This window comes from Solea senegalensis, linkage group LG14 (assembly GCF_019176455.1).
Source record: "Solea senegalensis isolate Sse05_10M linkage group LG14, IFAPA_SoseM_1, whole genome shotgun sequence".
NCBI lineage: Eukaryota > Metazoa > Chordata > Actinopteri > Pleuronectiformes > Soleidae > Solea > Solea senegalensis.
In genome coordinates this window covers 6,430,268-6,447,004 of record NC_058034.1, presented here as the reverse complement: position 1 = coordinate 6,447,004, position 16,737 = coordinate 6,430,268, and the positions used below count along the sequence as shown (strand labels likewise).

The 16,737-nt window shown below is 41.1% G+C and overlaps 1 protein-coding gene across 1 annotated transcript in view; it reads right to left on the bottom strand.

Annotated features, from left to right (window-relative positions):
- The window catches only part of scfd2 (sec1 family domain containing 2), an 80,979-nt gene that overhangs the window by 63,270 nt on the left and 972 nt on the right, over positions 1 to 16,737 (bottom strand). Inside the window, exons 2-4 of the mRNA XM_044044852.1 lie at positions 16,132 to 16,300; positions 7,996 to 8,123; positions 3,015 to 3,190 (exon numbers count right to left, since the gene is read on the bottom strand). Coding sequence (XP_043900787.1) covers positions 3,015 to 3,190; positions 7,996 to 8,123; positions 16,132 to 16,300 — 473 coding nt within the window. The remainder of the gene's footprint in view (positions 1 to 3,014; positions 3,191 to 7,995; positions 8,124 to 16,131; positions 16,301 to 16,737) is intronic.

Genomic DNA, 16,737 nt, shown 5'->3' with positions numbered 1-16,737 from the left:
CCGGGGTGAGAGAGGTTAGCTCCTCTCTACTGCACGGCTGTCATCACTTCTCTATTTAGTGATGTGACATGAAAAAGAGAATACTGGTCTTTTTTTTTTACATCAGTCTCATTTGTAAAAATGTAGCTGCGACTTGTCCCGTCAGGGATGTTTAGTAGTAGTGCACATGCTTGCTTTGGTGAGGTAGAGACTCTGGCTGGGCCATTGATGAGAGGGTAGTGCAGTGTGCCTGTGATGTTCTGGGAAGTGGTGAAAGAGAGAGTCTGTTGAGTATTGCCTCGGCCACACTGACCATGTCTAGCACAAACACTCTGTAACTGCGGGCTGGAGCTGGACCAAACTACTCAATCTGTCCCTTTCAGACCAAGACCCTATTACATGCCAGCCAGGGTGGTAGCGCCAGCCAAGAAGATATGTAGCCATTTCAGACAAGTGCAAGTAGTATACTGAAGTAGCAATAAATCTAACTGCAGTTTCCCACTATACACATTTATATCATAATCAAATTAACATGTCAATCTGCATTTACCACATCTGTGCTCTAATCCCTTACTAACCTCCCAGGTATATCGCCTGAATGCCAAGCGTTACGATTCTGCAAACGAACAGTTTTCACGGGTTGCAGCATAATAAAGCATTACCTCATGAGTAAGACACTACATTACAGCTCAGTGAAAAGTTGTTGTAGGTCACAACGCTAATAGGCACTATTTTATACAGACAAAGCACTGGAAATGTCACAGACTAGGCCGGCCCCTGAACTAAATGGCCCTTTGCTTCAGTAGAGCCTCTGCCCAATGTGAACCCAATGATGGAGTGTCCAGCTCTGGCCAGTCATACCCACAGCAGCCCTCACACACTCAGGCAGAGCAAACACAGCCTTGACCACCAGGCAAAGCTGAGAGGAATTTTACCCCACCATTTTGTAATGTAATTAACTTCTCTCTGTCCATGTTGTCCTTAAGCAAAAAAAAAAAAAAAACCAAAACAAACCTCACATTGAGATTAAATAAACACAGGGGGGTACAGAGGACAGACAACTCATTTCCTATGATACCTCAATAAAACTCAGGACCGTTATGACTGTAAACACCAGCTCTCACACTGCTCAAGGCCTGATTATGAGATTTGATTCTTGAATAATGCCACTTTGAATCCAGGCCAAGTGTAATATACACGATCCTACACTTGCAACTGTACATCCAGTGTCAGGCTGCTCACACCAGAATCTATGGCATGTTCAAAACAGTTTTGCGGCCCAATGTCCCCACATCTGAATTCTTAAAACTCTGCATGCACTGCACATGCAATGGAGGCTTTCAAAGGAAAACTGGACAAGCAGATTTGTCTTTATAAGCAGCTCTAAGGCAAGGGAGACAATCACATGGTTGTGGAGAGGAGTTGTTATGGCGTAATTAACAGAGCAACACAGGGAAGCATGTAAGCTGCATAAAACACTGTTTGAAACACCGAGACTTCTTTGGTCTACCACTTTTACTGCTTTAATGTATTTTAAAGCCTCAGTGTGTAACTTCTGTCACTAGAACACTGCTAGTCTCATTACCCCCTCAGAGTTACCCCACACCTCAGGTAAGTCTGCGGAATTTGTTTTTAACCACTATATACACCAGCAGATGTTTTCTTGTTGACTTCCTGTTTATCCAGACTACTTTCTTTGTATGCCACCTTGCTGTCTGCAGCATATTGACCAATGTCATCAGCCAACCATAAACACCTCTGTGGCTCCTCCTATTGACCGTGCTGTCTGTGGAGATCCGTGCAGCAGTGCCTTGCAAGATGATGAAAGCTTAACACCTTGTCGTCCTGAGACTAAAACTAAAAAAAAAACAAGTTCTACATTGATTTATCCAGATATAGTGTATAATCAAGGCAGAGTGAATGTAGGTTTAGTCAGGAAGACATTACAAACTGAAACTCTAAGCCCCAAAGTCTTCTTACTTTATTTAATAAACCAGCAATGGCCCCAGCTGAGGTCCAAGGTTTATGGAGTTGTTTTCAAATTCCAATTAAGCACGGGGCACTGCTGCAAGCTTGTTTCGTTTCTCTGTGTTTTAGCTTAATAAGCTCCTAAATACTCTGCTGTCCTACTGCTTGCTTTACAGCTTCGGGAGTATGAAAATACTTAATGAAAACAAAAGGAAAGGGACAAGAGAAAATGTGTTTTTGCTAGCTCATAGAGAATTGCATAGCTCATAGCTTGGTAATGTGGCGGTATGGTTTTTAGAACACAAAATAATCTTCTTGATTCTTAGAATCCAACTCTCCCTCATCTGCTTTCTCTGTCTCTCCCAGCAGTCCTGTCCTTTAACCTCCCAAAAGTCAAACACACGCGTACATCCGCCTATCTGCCCCCGTAACCTAGACCCCTTCTTACTCCAAATATCAGGATGGAAATCTGGCATGTTCTGCAGTGTTTACTGGATCTGAATGTTTTCCTTACAAACACAACTGACCTTGTTTTTGAAGGAGAGGAATCTGCATTTTTTCCCGTCTCTGTCAGTTTAACACAACATTCTGACGACCATTTAGTCGACCGCAAGTGCTCAATTACCTGCAGAGCATTGGCAATGAAATATTTACCAAAGGAAAAGATGTGAAAGAATACTCAAGTTACCTGAAAGTTGCCAGTAACTGTACTGTTTACCTGGTTGACTGTTGTCAGTGTGTCATTGTTTGAGATATAGTTTGAAGAAGCAGTGCTTTCTTCTCAATATTTGAACTTCATACCTTCAAGGTCCACTGTGCAACATTCAGGAAGGTTGATTAGCAGAAATTCAGTATGTTTTTATAAGTGTATAATTGCTTTAAAATTAAAAATACTTGCTTCTCCAGCCTTAGAACAAGCATTGTATACGTATTTTAATAGTAGAATAGGTACGTGCATGCATGTGAAATATTATTTTCTAGTTAAAAAATAGTCATCACTTTTTTAAGTCGTGGAGACTTATACATTTTTCATATGGATAATAGGTTTGCATGAAATGTGTACCGACCTGCAGCAGGAGCCGCTCAAAGGCCAGGCAGCAATCCCAGTGGGGCAGGCTGGGATGGCGGAGTGTCTGGGCTGTGGCCAATCCCAGCTGGAGCACCCCACAGTGACTCTCTATTGCCCCCCAACTGCTCCGGAACAACTGCATGTAGGTGCACAGCTGCTCAGGAGTCACACGGCCTATGAGGAGAAAATAAGACACTTTGGATATTTTGAAATTCAACAAATAGTCATTAATCAGTAGCAGTCAAAGCACATAATGCATTAGCTACAACTTTGCACACACACACACAGGCACAATGCATATTATTTCTCCTGATGCGGATGATGAACAACCTTTTCCAAGCATTACAGCAAATTAATTTATTCCAATAAAGAAATAGTTTATTTCATAACAGGCAAAAACTCCACAGGTTGACAGTGTATGCGATGCATGTGCTGTTGACCCAATCAGGAGGAGAGTTACTGTCAACAGTGAAATGTATACATTTGTGTGTGTTATTATACAACATGTGACAGAGACGCAGCAACATGGATAACTGTTCATGAGAGTCTGAAGTGTGATGAAGACTGAGCGTAAATCAGAAACACTTATTACTTATAGATGCATTAGAAAGATACTGGTCCGCTTCCACCGATCAGGAAACCCGCCACCTGGCCCCGCCCTTTCCATGAACATTCACAGAGACACGGGAAAAGCAGAGTCAAGAGCATAAGACCTGGGGGGGGGTATGCATGGCAGCCTGGGGGTACATGGGGCTGTGTCAGGGGTTAGGATAGAGAGGGGGCACATTAACTCCTCATAAAGCCTACTTCTTCATGTTGATGTTCTGAACCAGCACCAGATGTGGGAGTATTTCCTGTTGGACTACATGGCCAGTGTTTTCTTTGAGTGAGGCCAAACATATGACTACAAGAGAAACAGACGGGCAGGATACAAAAATGAGGCAGAGCTTCAGAGTATTAATAGGACAGTGAGACACTTCAAATGTTAAAACAACACACTTTGTTAAGTGGTTGACAGAATCTGCATATGTGAAATAGTTTGCGAGGGAATCATCCAAGGAAACTAGTAACAGCACTCACAGCCGCTGATAAGTAAACCTGACAGCAACACCGATTCCTGCGTGTCCCGCCTGTTGGGAAAAATACTTTCCAAAGTGAACTGAAAGAATCAGTGTGTCTTGTGGAATTTTTGGACAAAACAGAAGAAAGATTTCTACAAAGGGGAATCAGGTTTCTTACTAAAATGAATGTATTTTTAAGAAAAAGCTTCAGCTTTATTGCGAACATATCCAGCCATAAAAACTCCAGGCAGTATAACCATGGTTCACCGAGCTTGATTTGCCAACCATAATTTAGCACAGAACAAGGAAATACGTCCAAAGCAAGGGCCAAGCATAAGTTTGCCCCGAGAAAAGGCAATGAGACTATAATCAGACCTTATAGTTCAGCCAGGCTGGACAACAGTGAGCGAGGATGAAAAGGAGGAACATTTAGGACAAGAAAGCCACACAAAACCTGTTTTCCATTACACAATCAAACAGCCCTGGTCAAGCCTTAGCTCTTATCTATGTCACAAAACTTCTCTCAAAAACGCTCTGTGATTCCTCAAGCATCTTGGTGCCAGATGCAAAATGAATCTCAGACAGAAGATCTGTCGACTGAGCTCTGGTTTCAAACTGGAGGAAAAAAGCAGGACTGAAAGGCTGTAACTCTCAAACTCTAATAAATATGAGAACACATGTAATGGGAACCTGCACTTCAACTATATATTTCTACATGTCAATTTATTGTGACTTGACTCAAAAATACTACTAGTAAGAATACATTAGTACTAACGACAGTTTGTGTCTGTCTTCTCTTGCCACCTGAAATGGTGAAGAAACATGAACTATTCGGCCATGTTAATGCTTTTCTGAGTGTGTTTACTGCCAAGACCAGTAATAATACGTATTAACAGTAAGAGCCTTTCTGCCCATTTCAGCCTGATGTGCATAAGTGGCAATTGAGGGTTGGTCGTGATCAAAGTGTTGAACAATGCAAGAAAGTGCAGGGGCCAAAAATGATTTAGTCTTGTTACTGGAAGATGTCTCGCATTCTAGGTGCACAGGGTTACTCAGAGGCTAAGTGATGTCTGCCGTCAGTAGTGTAGAGCTGAGTGGTGGCCTGGCTCAGCAGCTGGACAACCTCATAAGTAAATCTACATGGATGGGGGACACAGGAAGGCTGACAGACTTATTTATGCAGTCCAAGGAGGAAACTCCTGGAACTTTTATTTGTGGATGCATGTTGGGGCCTCTTTCAAGAGTAAACTGTGGAGCTGGGAGAAACTCTAGATCATGTCGAAATATTTTTACCTGCAGATCCTCAGAAGTTATGTAAAAGACCTGCAATGATTATACTATTGAGGATTTTGTCTTCAGTCACTCACTACACAAAGTTTAGATGATCACAACTGTTCTTGTTTTCATGCTTTTTAAATGTTTACATTTGTGTCTACAGCCATGCCATCAGTAATGTCCTACATACAGTTTTGTACTACACGTAAATGACAATGCCACCATGCTAACATGCTCACAAGAATACATGTACAATAGTTAACATATTCATGATGGCATTTGAGGCAGAGTACAGCCTGGAAACTTGATAATGACGACATTTAATGAAGAGTCAGAAGTTCAGCAAAACTTATTTAACTTCACCCTAAGGACAACATGTTGCCATATTTCATGGTAACATATCCAAAAGTCCTTGAGACCTTTTAGTCAAATCCCCAAATGCAAATCTCATGGTGAAGCTAGAGGAAAAGTCATGGGCTCACCAAAGTCACAAGCATACATCCTCTGTGAAACAAGGATGTTTCTACCATATTTATAGTAATCTGTCTAATAGCTGTCCTGGTATTTCAGTCTGGAACAAAACAACTTTACCATTCTATATTCTAATGATACAATGATACAATTCATAATGAAACAACAGCAAAACCTTTGAGGATCCCACATGATGTCTGATGTAATCAGAGAGCTGTTTGTTTATTCATACTTGTCATATGATTTGTATAGCAAATTTAGAATACGAGATTTCCTACCGAAACATTTCATAATATTTTACTGACTGATGGCTATGACTAAATGTGTCAGATAAAAAGAAAATGTGATAAAATGTGCCATCAATGACACATTTAAACTCTTTTATGTTGACAAAAAAATTGCAAAAACATCATTTTCACATACACAACCTACATGTATGAATGCATAATTTAATATATTGTAAAACGACTTTATTGTTGTAAATCTCACTGTGAAATAATAAAATTATGCTTGAGTTTGACTGCTGTTAAAAGAAAACCACTGGAAAAAAGGCACTGACAACACATTTACACAGCTGTGTCAGTGCATACATATATATATATCTATACGTATAGATATATATATATAGATATGTACATATGTATACATATCTATATATATATACATACATACATACATATAAATATAAATAAAACGTATATAACATTGTGATAAACATATGTATAAGTACATAATATGCACATGCATAGTTGGGACAAATAAATGCATATTCATGGACAATAAAACCAAAGGTGCAACATTAAATGCACACACATTCACACAAGTAATCGCACACTCTCTCACATAAGTACACACACTCATACAGTATACGCACACACAGCGGGGGGATTTCATCATCCCATTGTGCTAATAGAAAGCTAACAGGTCACTCTCAGGCTCTGAGAAAATGATTATTTTTCTGTCTCTCCCTGGATGATTTTATCCTGTTGAGATGAAAAGGAGCCAAGTTGGATCAGTGTGTATGTGAAACTGCAACGGCCTCCGATCTGAATAAACTTACCACAGAGAGAGTGTGCTGTGGAAAATATTACTCTCCAAGAGTGCCCTGAAGGGGCACCAAAATCAGGCAAGCCTTATTATTACTAAGCGTTTTGTGTTGCTGGGTTTAGCTCAGTTTCAAATGAGCAGGGCGTGATGCATTGACAACTCGGCTGGTGGTACTGGTGGGTAGGATGGGAGTGTGCGGGGGGTGCATTGAAAACTCAGAGGACTTTGTGGAGTCTGGGCCACTGCCAGTGGGGTATAATGGTTCAGTGTGAGAAGGGTTTGACAATGACCCCCCCCCCCACACACACACACCTTTCTCTTTTTCTCTCTCTCAGCAAAGATAACAGACTGTCAGTCATCAGGAGGGGAGCAGCTTTAAAACATCTTCTATATACTTTTTTTACTGTTTATTTACTGTCTCTTCATTTTTCTCTGTGTCTGTGACCTCTGGTTGTGCATGTTGTCCCATGTCATCCAGATTTCAGACAGCTGCTTGGTAGAGTGTGTGGTGTGTGTGTATGTGACCACCAACATATTACAACCTGCTTGTTAAGAGAAGCAAGACCTCTTTACCTCTTTTAGATTATAGGAGCTATGGGACCAAAAGGCCCCTCCCTTATAACATCGCCTTTCTGGCAGACGCTAACCTGCACATTAGCCGTGCGTGTGCGTGTGTGTGTGTGCACTTATGCAAGTGTAATACATTCATTACTTCATTACTGAGTCATTGGGTATCACAGAGGTGCGTGCATGAGGGCACTGTATACTTGTGCGTGTAATGACTTTATTTTTGCGTGCCTACACATATTTTTATCCCTCGCTGCAGCCCCCTGCCTCATTAACAGACAACAAAAGTTTTCATAAGCAGCATGTGTGCACGAGGAGCATGTGTATATGTGCGTGTGTATGGGAGTGTGTCAAAGAGCCAACATGTGGTTCAGATTTCCTCTGTGGCCACATGGGCAAATACACAGCAGAGCCTGTGGATCTCAGTAGGAGGCGCTATGGGTATCCTCGAAAACACTTCAGCAATCTCACACACTTCTCTCCAAAAACAACACTCATGATACTTTCACTTGTTGTGAATACTTCGAGAAGTAATATGTGCACTTTTCTGCATCTCACCCATGCTCATCTTGATTGGCAGCTTCTCCTTACTGGCAGCTTCCACCAACTGCCGTCGGACCTCCATCACCCCCTCTTTATGTTTACTGGTCAGCATGGCTTCCCACAGTGACTGTGCCACTAGTGACCTGATAGGTAGAACAGTAAAAATGGTGAGTATGAGGGAAAACTGCAAAAATGATCAGTAAAACTTATGTGATTTATTTTTCAGCTCTGCCAAGCAAAATAAATACTGCTATTCTTGGTCTTTGCTTCAGGCATGTAGGCCTCTAAATGTAATTAACACAAAAGGACAACACGGACGTGATCGAGTGCTCATCTCAGTGATTGAGAGCGTGCTGGTCAGGGAGTGGCGACTCCCCTATGGGACCCCTAACAGGAAAAAGCTGAAATTAGTGGAGGGAAAATTAGGAATGTTCTCAATCCACCTTAAACGTTTGTGTGCCACTGCCAACATTCCTCTGGGCTTCTCAAAGCTGTCCTTACATCAGTGACACGTAAAGACAGTCTGCAGACCAGGGCTCCTCCTGATACCATCTCAGTCCCTTGTCTCATTATCCACTACGTTATGAAACACTTGTGATCCCCATCTCTAAAGGGTGACTGAAGACAAGGCATGTGTGTGAGAATATTGCCAAGTCCTCCAAGTCTTTTCATGATAGCATCAAGTGTCACTGAGGACCTTCCTTCACCCTCATTAATGTAACAGAGGTTTTTTTTGTTATAAAATGTGTGAATTCAAATTATGATTGGATTACATTTCTCTGTCGCTTTTGGTCTAATCTTGAAATGTTGGTCCTGTTGAAGACATTGGCACTTTATTGGTTTGGATAAAAAGGGCATCAGCAGGCAAGAGGTGTGTCTCTGGTTTTGACAGTTGCACTGACCAGTGGGCATGATATTAAATCACACACACAGGAGTGACCAGAAACTAAAAAGAGAAGGACACAAAGAGAGAAAAAGGGTCAGGGACAGAGGAAGGGTAAGAAAGAGATCGTTGACAAATCCACTTTGTTTTTCTTTCTTTCGTTTAAACTTTTTTCTTCTCTCGCCTTTTCTGCTTTCTAACTGCTGCCATGTGTTTAATATCAGATGTAATCTGTTCCAGACCTTGGGCTGGGGCTAGATGGGGAGGAGAGGGGCTCACACTGGGACGCCCGCCATCTTTGCACTAGAACCAGACACAAAGACCGACAAACACGACTTACCACTACACAAGAGACTAATGTAGAGAATGGTACAGTCCTTTTTCTTTCTTTCTTTTTTTTTTTTTCAATCTGTCTGTTTATTTTAACTGTGATTAGGACATGAACATGTGCTGCAGCTATTGCTCAACAGCTGAAACATGGGTGTCAGTTTTGGAAAATCCTTCATAACATCACCTCCCATGCACTTGAAATGTTTCGGTAATTATGCAAAATTGTAAAGTCCCCACATTGTTGTCATGGCTGAAATACCAATGGCGTGTGATGATCAGCTCATATTAGAGCAGCCATGTGCGTGTGTTTGTGACTGAGGATGTGTATATACATATAACTACGTTTGCACACGACCCTGGGCATCCGTGTGTGTTCTTGGAAGACGGAGGCCCACAGTAGAGTGCAGATGAAATATGGATCTCATTTGGCTCTTTGCCCACACAGCCTCCCTGACGGCCCATTCCCCTGATGCTTTCCCGGGCCATTTGGTCAGACAAAAGTGGGGGTTGAGGGGGTGAGGGCTGAGGTTTATACTGGCAGGGTGTGAGACAGGGTCCATAACCAGTCAGGAACCTTGCTGAGTAACTTTCCTGCTATGACAGGGGGAGGGGCTAGGATTGTGGGGTACATGTGCTTAGCCATCTGCAAGTGTTAAGTGCAGTGTGGCGCTCTGTTGGAAAGGCTTCTCAACTGCAGCCTGAAGGGGGCACTGTTGCACCAAAGTCAGTGTCCTCTCTGTCACGCTTGGACAGACTGATGTTTGGACATTTCCACCATTTGTAGACAAATTAAACTTTACAAGATATGTAATGAGTGTTGTACCATTAAAACACAGCTCAGCATCAAATAATGTGACTTACACGTAAAGATGTACTTAAAGTACTACATGAAAGAATGCACACATATGTGCCCGATTAAGGAATGAAATAAGTCTGGCCCGGTCATTAATGGATGAAGGTTTGAGGAGGGGGGCAGTGTTCCTGGAAGTGTATGATGCAGCATACAAGAATGAAACAGACGGTTCTGACTCAGGAGTTTGAACATTTACTCTGTATTTAGTGGCCCCTTCCTCACTCCCTTCACGCGTACACACATCTTAGTATTTATTTTTTTAGCCCAACTCCCACTGCAAAAGTCACCATTCATGACATGATTCACATCCGAGTCATAATAAATATGTATGACTGTTGAAGCCCCCATGAAGAGTGGAAAAAGACTTTAAAGGCTCACATCTTTTAACTCACTTTTTAGTTACCTCTACCTGTGTCTACCTATGCACAGATTTTGATATATTTATTTAAGTTTTGGGATGAATTCTATTGTAATTTTGTAACAAGTACAGCAGCAACAGCATCTCGGTCCAGAAAGTGTCCCAGTTTGTCTATATAATCCACTTAACACGCTGTCAACAGCTGTCTGCTGAAGGAAAGTAGCTACAATAAAACTTTAAGATGACACAGAGGATGTATGTTGCTATATGAAATCTTTGAACTCAAAGCAAATAATATGAAATATGAAACTGCACTGAGGCTAAACACAAAAGATTAATTACCATGAGATGGTGGATCATAGATCATAGTATATTCTTAATATTGTAAAACTTCAATATAAAAAACACTGGTGTGGCAACTGGGTATTATTATACTGTATGAAGAAATTTCAAAAATAAAGAGTGGACCACTGGTTAGCAGGTACAGACACTTTTAACAATCTTATTATTGTACCCTCAACTTTTGCAGCTTCACATTGCTTTTTGTATTAAATATTTAGAGCATGATCTACAATAGAATAGTCAGGACATGATTAAAGTGTTAAGTTCATTAAATATTCCAACGTTTAATTGACTTTGGCTTTTTATCTCACATTTATATTTTATTTATGTCCTCAATCTGGAACCAAGTCGACACCCAGCTTATCTGGCTGCTGTCATCTTTACATATCCAAATACTTATAGACAATTACTACAGATCAGAGCTCATTATTATTTGACACCACTTCTTGGGGGTTTGTCAGCATCTGTAGAACATCCTCAAACTACAGAACACTCCAGTGCACGTTTGTGAGTGTCAAAGCGTCACATTCAGCTAATTGAAAATCCAGCCTGTAATTTACTTCCCAGTGGAGATGATTAACATGAGCCTTTTTCCAACAGGCATACAGTACATGCAACAGATAAAGACAACTTTAGGTCGGCCCCATTCCTCTGCAACTTAATTTATGGAGTGTGTTTAATGGGGGGGAAAACACAGTTAGTTTCCTGTAAACATCCCAATCTTGCACAGGACATGACAGGAGAGGGAAGGAGAGGAGTGGACTAAAACCAGACTTGGCCTTGAGTGTCTGTTATGTCCTGGCAGGAGGGACAAATGACCCAATGGATTTATGGAGAAAAAAATGGGAGAGGAGTTCTGCAGGAAGTGGAGAGCAGAGGGGAGAAATCAAACACACAACACAGATATAACAGGAACTTTCCTGGGCCAACTTTATTTAGTGATGACTAAATGCATCCATGCATCCTTCTGGAATATCTGCAATTTCAAATGAATTCCAAGCAGGGGTTCTTTTAAAGGAGTCCGGCTTTGAGGTGTAAAGTGCAGTCATTAGGGGTGTTTCATCAGTGCATATAACTACTGACAAACTCGTGAGCAAGTCTGTGTAAAAATCAGATCAGAAGACAGCATTCTGGTCAAATGTCCCAGTGGGACGTGGAGTACAGGCGCAAGTGTATAGTCTGAATGATTGATGTACTTGAGGCTTCAAGAGATAAGTTTGAGGAGAAAACAGAATTAGGCTGAGAAAGAAAGGAAGAGGATATCAGAGATGGACCAGGGGACTCGAGGGAAATCTAAAACATTTGTGGCTGTCCTGCACTTTCTTTGAGAAACAAACTGATAATAACAACCACCCCTTTGCAAACAACTTAAGCTTCCACTGACCTTTCAGGGGAGGCTGATAGAAATTACTGTGACAAATTATAAGATGGAAATTTGGGCTGAAATAGTCGCACTTAACTGGAAACATTTTGTGGCATTCGTATCTTCACTCTGTACTGCAATAAAAAAAAAACACATTGATTCTTCAGTAAAGGCAAGACAGGGCTTTGTTCTTAAAATGAAAAAGCATGACAACCACAATTTATTTACACACACACACACAAACACACTTATCCTGACCCAACCTTTTCCCTCAACTAGGGACACAATCTTTTTTCCTTTTGTTGTCTTTACTGTGAAATGTGTCCTCAAAGCTTAAGACAGACAGAAACACATACTGATGTATCATCAGCTGCAGCTTCAACTGTAGTGATAGGGAAATATGACCCTCAGTTATAGTAAGAATTTATTTTTAGTAGCATATTTTGTCAGAAACACAGTGTTTGACTAGAACTAATATCCTGTGTGCCCCTGTTCAAACAAACCCTCCACTCCTGAATTACAGATAGACCTGTATGGAAGATCATACTATACTGGTTTCACTGGACTCACACGTATGCAGTGGAGACGTCAAATGAAACACTTGTCATTCACTTCAACACGACGCATAAGCGCGAGTACAACAATAGCAATGCTGAATTTTGTTTTAGCCAATAAATCATTTAAATACTGTATTCATTCGACTGTTTATGCTTCTTCTTCTCACCAAGTATAAAGCTGCAAGACAATCTCTACCGTATCAAGAACCACCACAGACAGTTTTCATTCCCAGGGTTAGTGGTTTACAGCTGTCTGTCATTTGCTTTCTCCTTTGCACACTATGCTATCTCTGCCTTTCTTTGTTGCTTTAAGGCCTGAACTCAAATTCAAGTGTGCATTGCTTTTTATTCATGCTCATGTTTCCCAGCTGGGACCGAAATAGGCGTTGTCCCTCCCTGGTGGTACATATGCAAGATCAGCTGGCCAGATCTGAGGAGATGGCAGCCTTGCAGTGTTTTCTCATGGCAGGGTGCGGTGAGTTACTCTGCCTGGCTCAAGCTCGGCAGCTCCTGAGGCAGACCCAGGGCACCTTGGCCACCCGTACTCAGTTCTGCCCACATGCATACACTCCAGGCCACAGGATCACGATCCAAGGCAGCCAGACGATGGTGGGGCAGGAGGGTGGTGTCAGTCTGAGACTGAGGGAAACTTCATGGCATCTGCCAATGGGGTCCACAAGTCCTACTCGGGATCAAAAGGGCTGTGCAGCCAAGCACAGCAAATTACCCAGTCTGAGCGGGAAAGAACCTGACCACAAACACATAGGCACACAAAACAACACTGCCGCTGCCACTTTCACTCAACATCCTACATATAGATACTGTGCATCCTGGCTGATTGTAAAAAAGATGGTACAAGACAAAGTGTGTGTGTGTGTGTGTGTGGAGAAATTCTTTCTGTCTGGAACAATTTCCAAAACCACCGAGTCACATTCAGGTTGTAGGATAAGGAAAATTCACACCAGGTTATGAAAGACAATACGACAGTAATTGCAAAGTAAGTGTGAGGTCTTGCCAGGAGAGCTAGAATCAACAACCACCCACGGAATGTTTAAGACACAGTAATCTATAAAAATATCCTGGAATTACTTAAGGAAATATCATACAAAAGGGCCAAATTAGGTCTGTAGGTAATATTTAAAGGCTTGAGCTGCTCTACAGAACGAGACCTAAGAAAACACAGTGTGGGTTTGCACTAAAAATAGCTCAACAAAGTCATAGGTGTATAAACATTTAGTAGGAGGGGAGTTATTACATGAACAGTCAAACCACATGGAGCCTGATGTTTTGTACAGTTCACATCATGCAGGAAAAACAGTCCTTTTTGGAAACATGTGCTTCAGTATAGTTTGTAGAATAAATGAGAGATTTATGCATTAGAAAAGTACACCTCTTACAATATGCACTTACAGAGCGCTGTCTTGAACACATTGGTGTGACTGACATAAACTCATCTGAAGGCATTTAAATGAAGTGGGAACCCTTGGTTCCTTTCTTGCTGTGCCTCAGCAGCACTTCAATCTCCAAAACATCTGTGATAAGGCTCAGCTTGGCCATCTGCTCAGAGATAGCACAGGCAATAACACTCCTACTGATCCCGCTGGCCCTGATTAGACATGTACTCCATACAAAAGCAGCACCCACTGCATTATTTCTTATACTTCTCCATCTATCTGTTTGTATCCTAGCCGCTGATAGAACCTGCTTGATGGTTTATAGCTGACGTGGTTTATATGTTGTATTTGGTGAAAAGCTCTGCATCAGAGATTGCAAACATGGCTGCTGAAATACTTCATGAAGAGACAAACCAAGATATTCACCTATGCTGAGATATACAGTGGATTTGGTTGATGTTCCCCATACTTGAGCCCTGTATACCAAGGCCAGCATAACCTACCACCTGCTGTGCCCACATCTGCAACCACTGTATGTACAGTATAGGCCTGATAATTACACTCACAGTGGTCAGACATGCAGCATGACAGCTCCAGCCACAAAACTCTACTTCTCAGTCAAAGTCTCTTCCTCCTGCAACCACATGTAGCAGCAGAGCAGCAATGAAACACATGATGAAGAACTAATCCCTGCCTTGTACAACAGCCCCACCACAGGCGCTTAACATGTGCATCTGCACAGACAGGAGTAGAGGCGCGCTTTACCCAACCACTGGCACCTACTGCTGGTGTGTCCTTGCGCATGAATTTATGTGGCTGTATGGCAAAAGTAAAAACATTATATTATGTTGTGAACGGTTTTTATTATGGGCCTGAACATAAGTTGACTTGTGTGAGGAAAAAAGATAAAAGTACATGTTTTAAAGAGAAATATTGTAAATACAAGGAATGATTTGGATGTAACAAGACTGGAGTCATATTTGGTCTCATTGCTAATCAATGAAAAATAATCAACCCCATATGGATTGGATAAATATTCCAGAATTATCATCATTATGCATAGCTTTAACCATCACTCATACAAACAACAATAGGACTGGGCATAAATATATTCACTAATTTGTTAACGTGACCACAAGTATTTAAAAAAAAAAAAAAAAAATTTAGAGAGTGATAATTCTATTCTATCTCACTATCTCTTTATCCTCCTCGTCACACGGTGTAGCTTTGCTTAGGATTTCCTCTGTGACGGCTCAGACAGGTCCAGGTGACATTTGCATTAAAACACCAGGACGTGCAGTGATTCAGCAGCATTCCAGGGCTGCAGTCACAGCTCTTTTGCCAGATTCATAATGCATGGCAAATTGACTACGAATAATCGCTGGATCATACCCAGCAACTGCAGATTAGCATTTTTGTTGAAATACCCTTCCCTACTACAGTATAAACTGACTTGCACACCTAAAGGGAATTCTCTAGTTACTAAACTTGTCTGCCTGGCAATCTTCTGGGAAGTTTTTGGGAGAACATGCAGTGATAACACAAACAAGGTGGTACATTTAAAACTAGGACCTTCTTGATAATTGTTTTTTCCTTTTGACTTTAACCATCTGCTTATTTGGTAATAAGGAACTGCTGCACACATTATCCCACTAAAATGTCTACTACACATACAAACCACTTTTGCAAGACAGACTTTCTTACATATACTTATCTGTAGCAGAGACTGCAGGAGTTTTAATAAGCAAGCGGCTGAGACTTAAAATGTGTAGAGAGACACATTTTGCAGTTGACATTAAAGTCACTGATCGTAAACTTAATTTTGCATGCTGTGATGACAATAAATTTAATAACATTTTCAATCTGGTATCGTAAAGTGAGCTGACCTATCCAAACTGATATAATCATTACACCCATTGACAAAATACTGTATTTAAAACTTAAGAGATATACGTAGAGAGGGCGATAACATACATCAATCTAGCTACAGTGTGTGCATATTTAAAATCATAATGGTGGCTATTGCTGTGACTGAATATGCTGAAACTGTAGTTGGATTAGATTCACTCACTGGTTTTGTGCAAGGCAGCCGGGAGCTAGGGTGTTCTGGGAGTGAGCGGTGCGCTGTAGACTGGTGAGCTCCAGCATGTCCACCTGTACGTCTGTCACATGACCAGGTAAGGGTTTGAGCACAGTCAGAATCTTCTCTGCCAGGTTGTCACCATGGTGTCCAACAGCTCCTGATAAAAAGGGGAATTACAAAGACCTGAGATACTGAGTTGAAAGTAGTAAATACAGACCTCAGTTGTAGGGATGCATGATTGATTCAAATGTATTATTAGATATCAGCAAACAAAAATGAGAACGAGAAAAACTGTGATAAAGAAGTTAGAGCTGTGAAGGGCAGCATTACACCTCTCAGTAAACAGCCTGACATACATTATTATTAGAAGAACTTGTATATCTTCTGCAAGACGAGTATGGAAAATATTATGAACATAATACCCATGTAATTGTTTAAGTGTTTAATTACATTGAAATGAAAATAATTTGAGTTTTAGGAGGCTTAGAATTAACTTTATATAACTACTTTAGATAAGAGCCCTGCTTTATGGAGTTGTTTTATGGAGACAGAGTTTTGATTGTAATGTGTAATTATAAAGGTTTTCAGCATAAT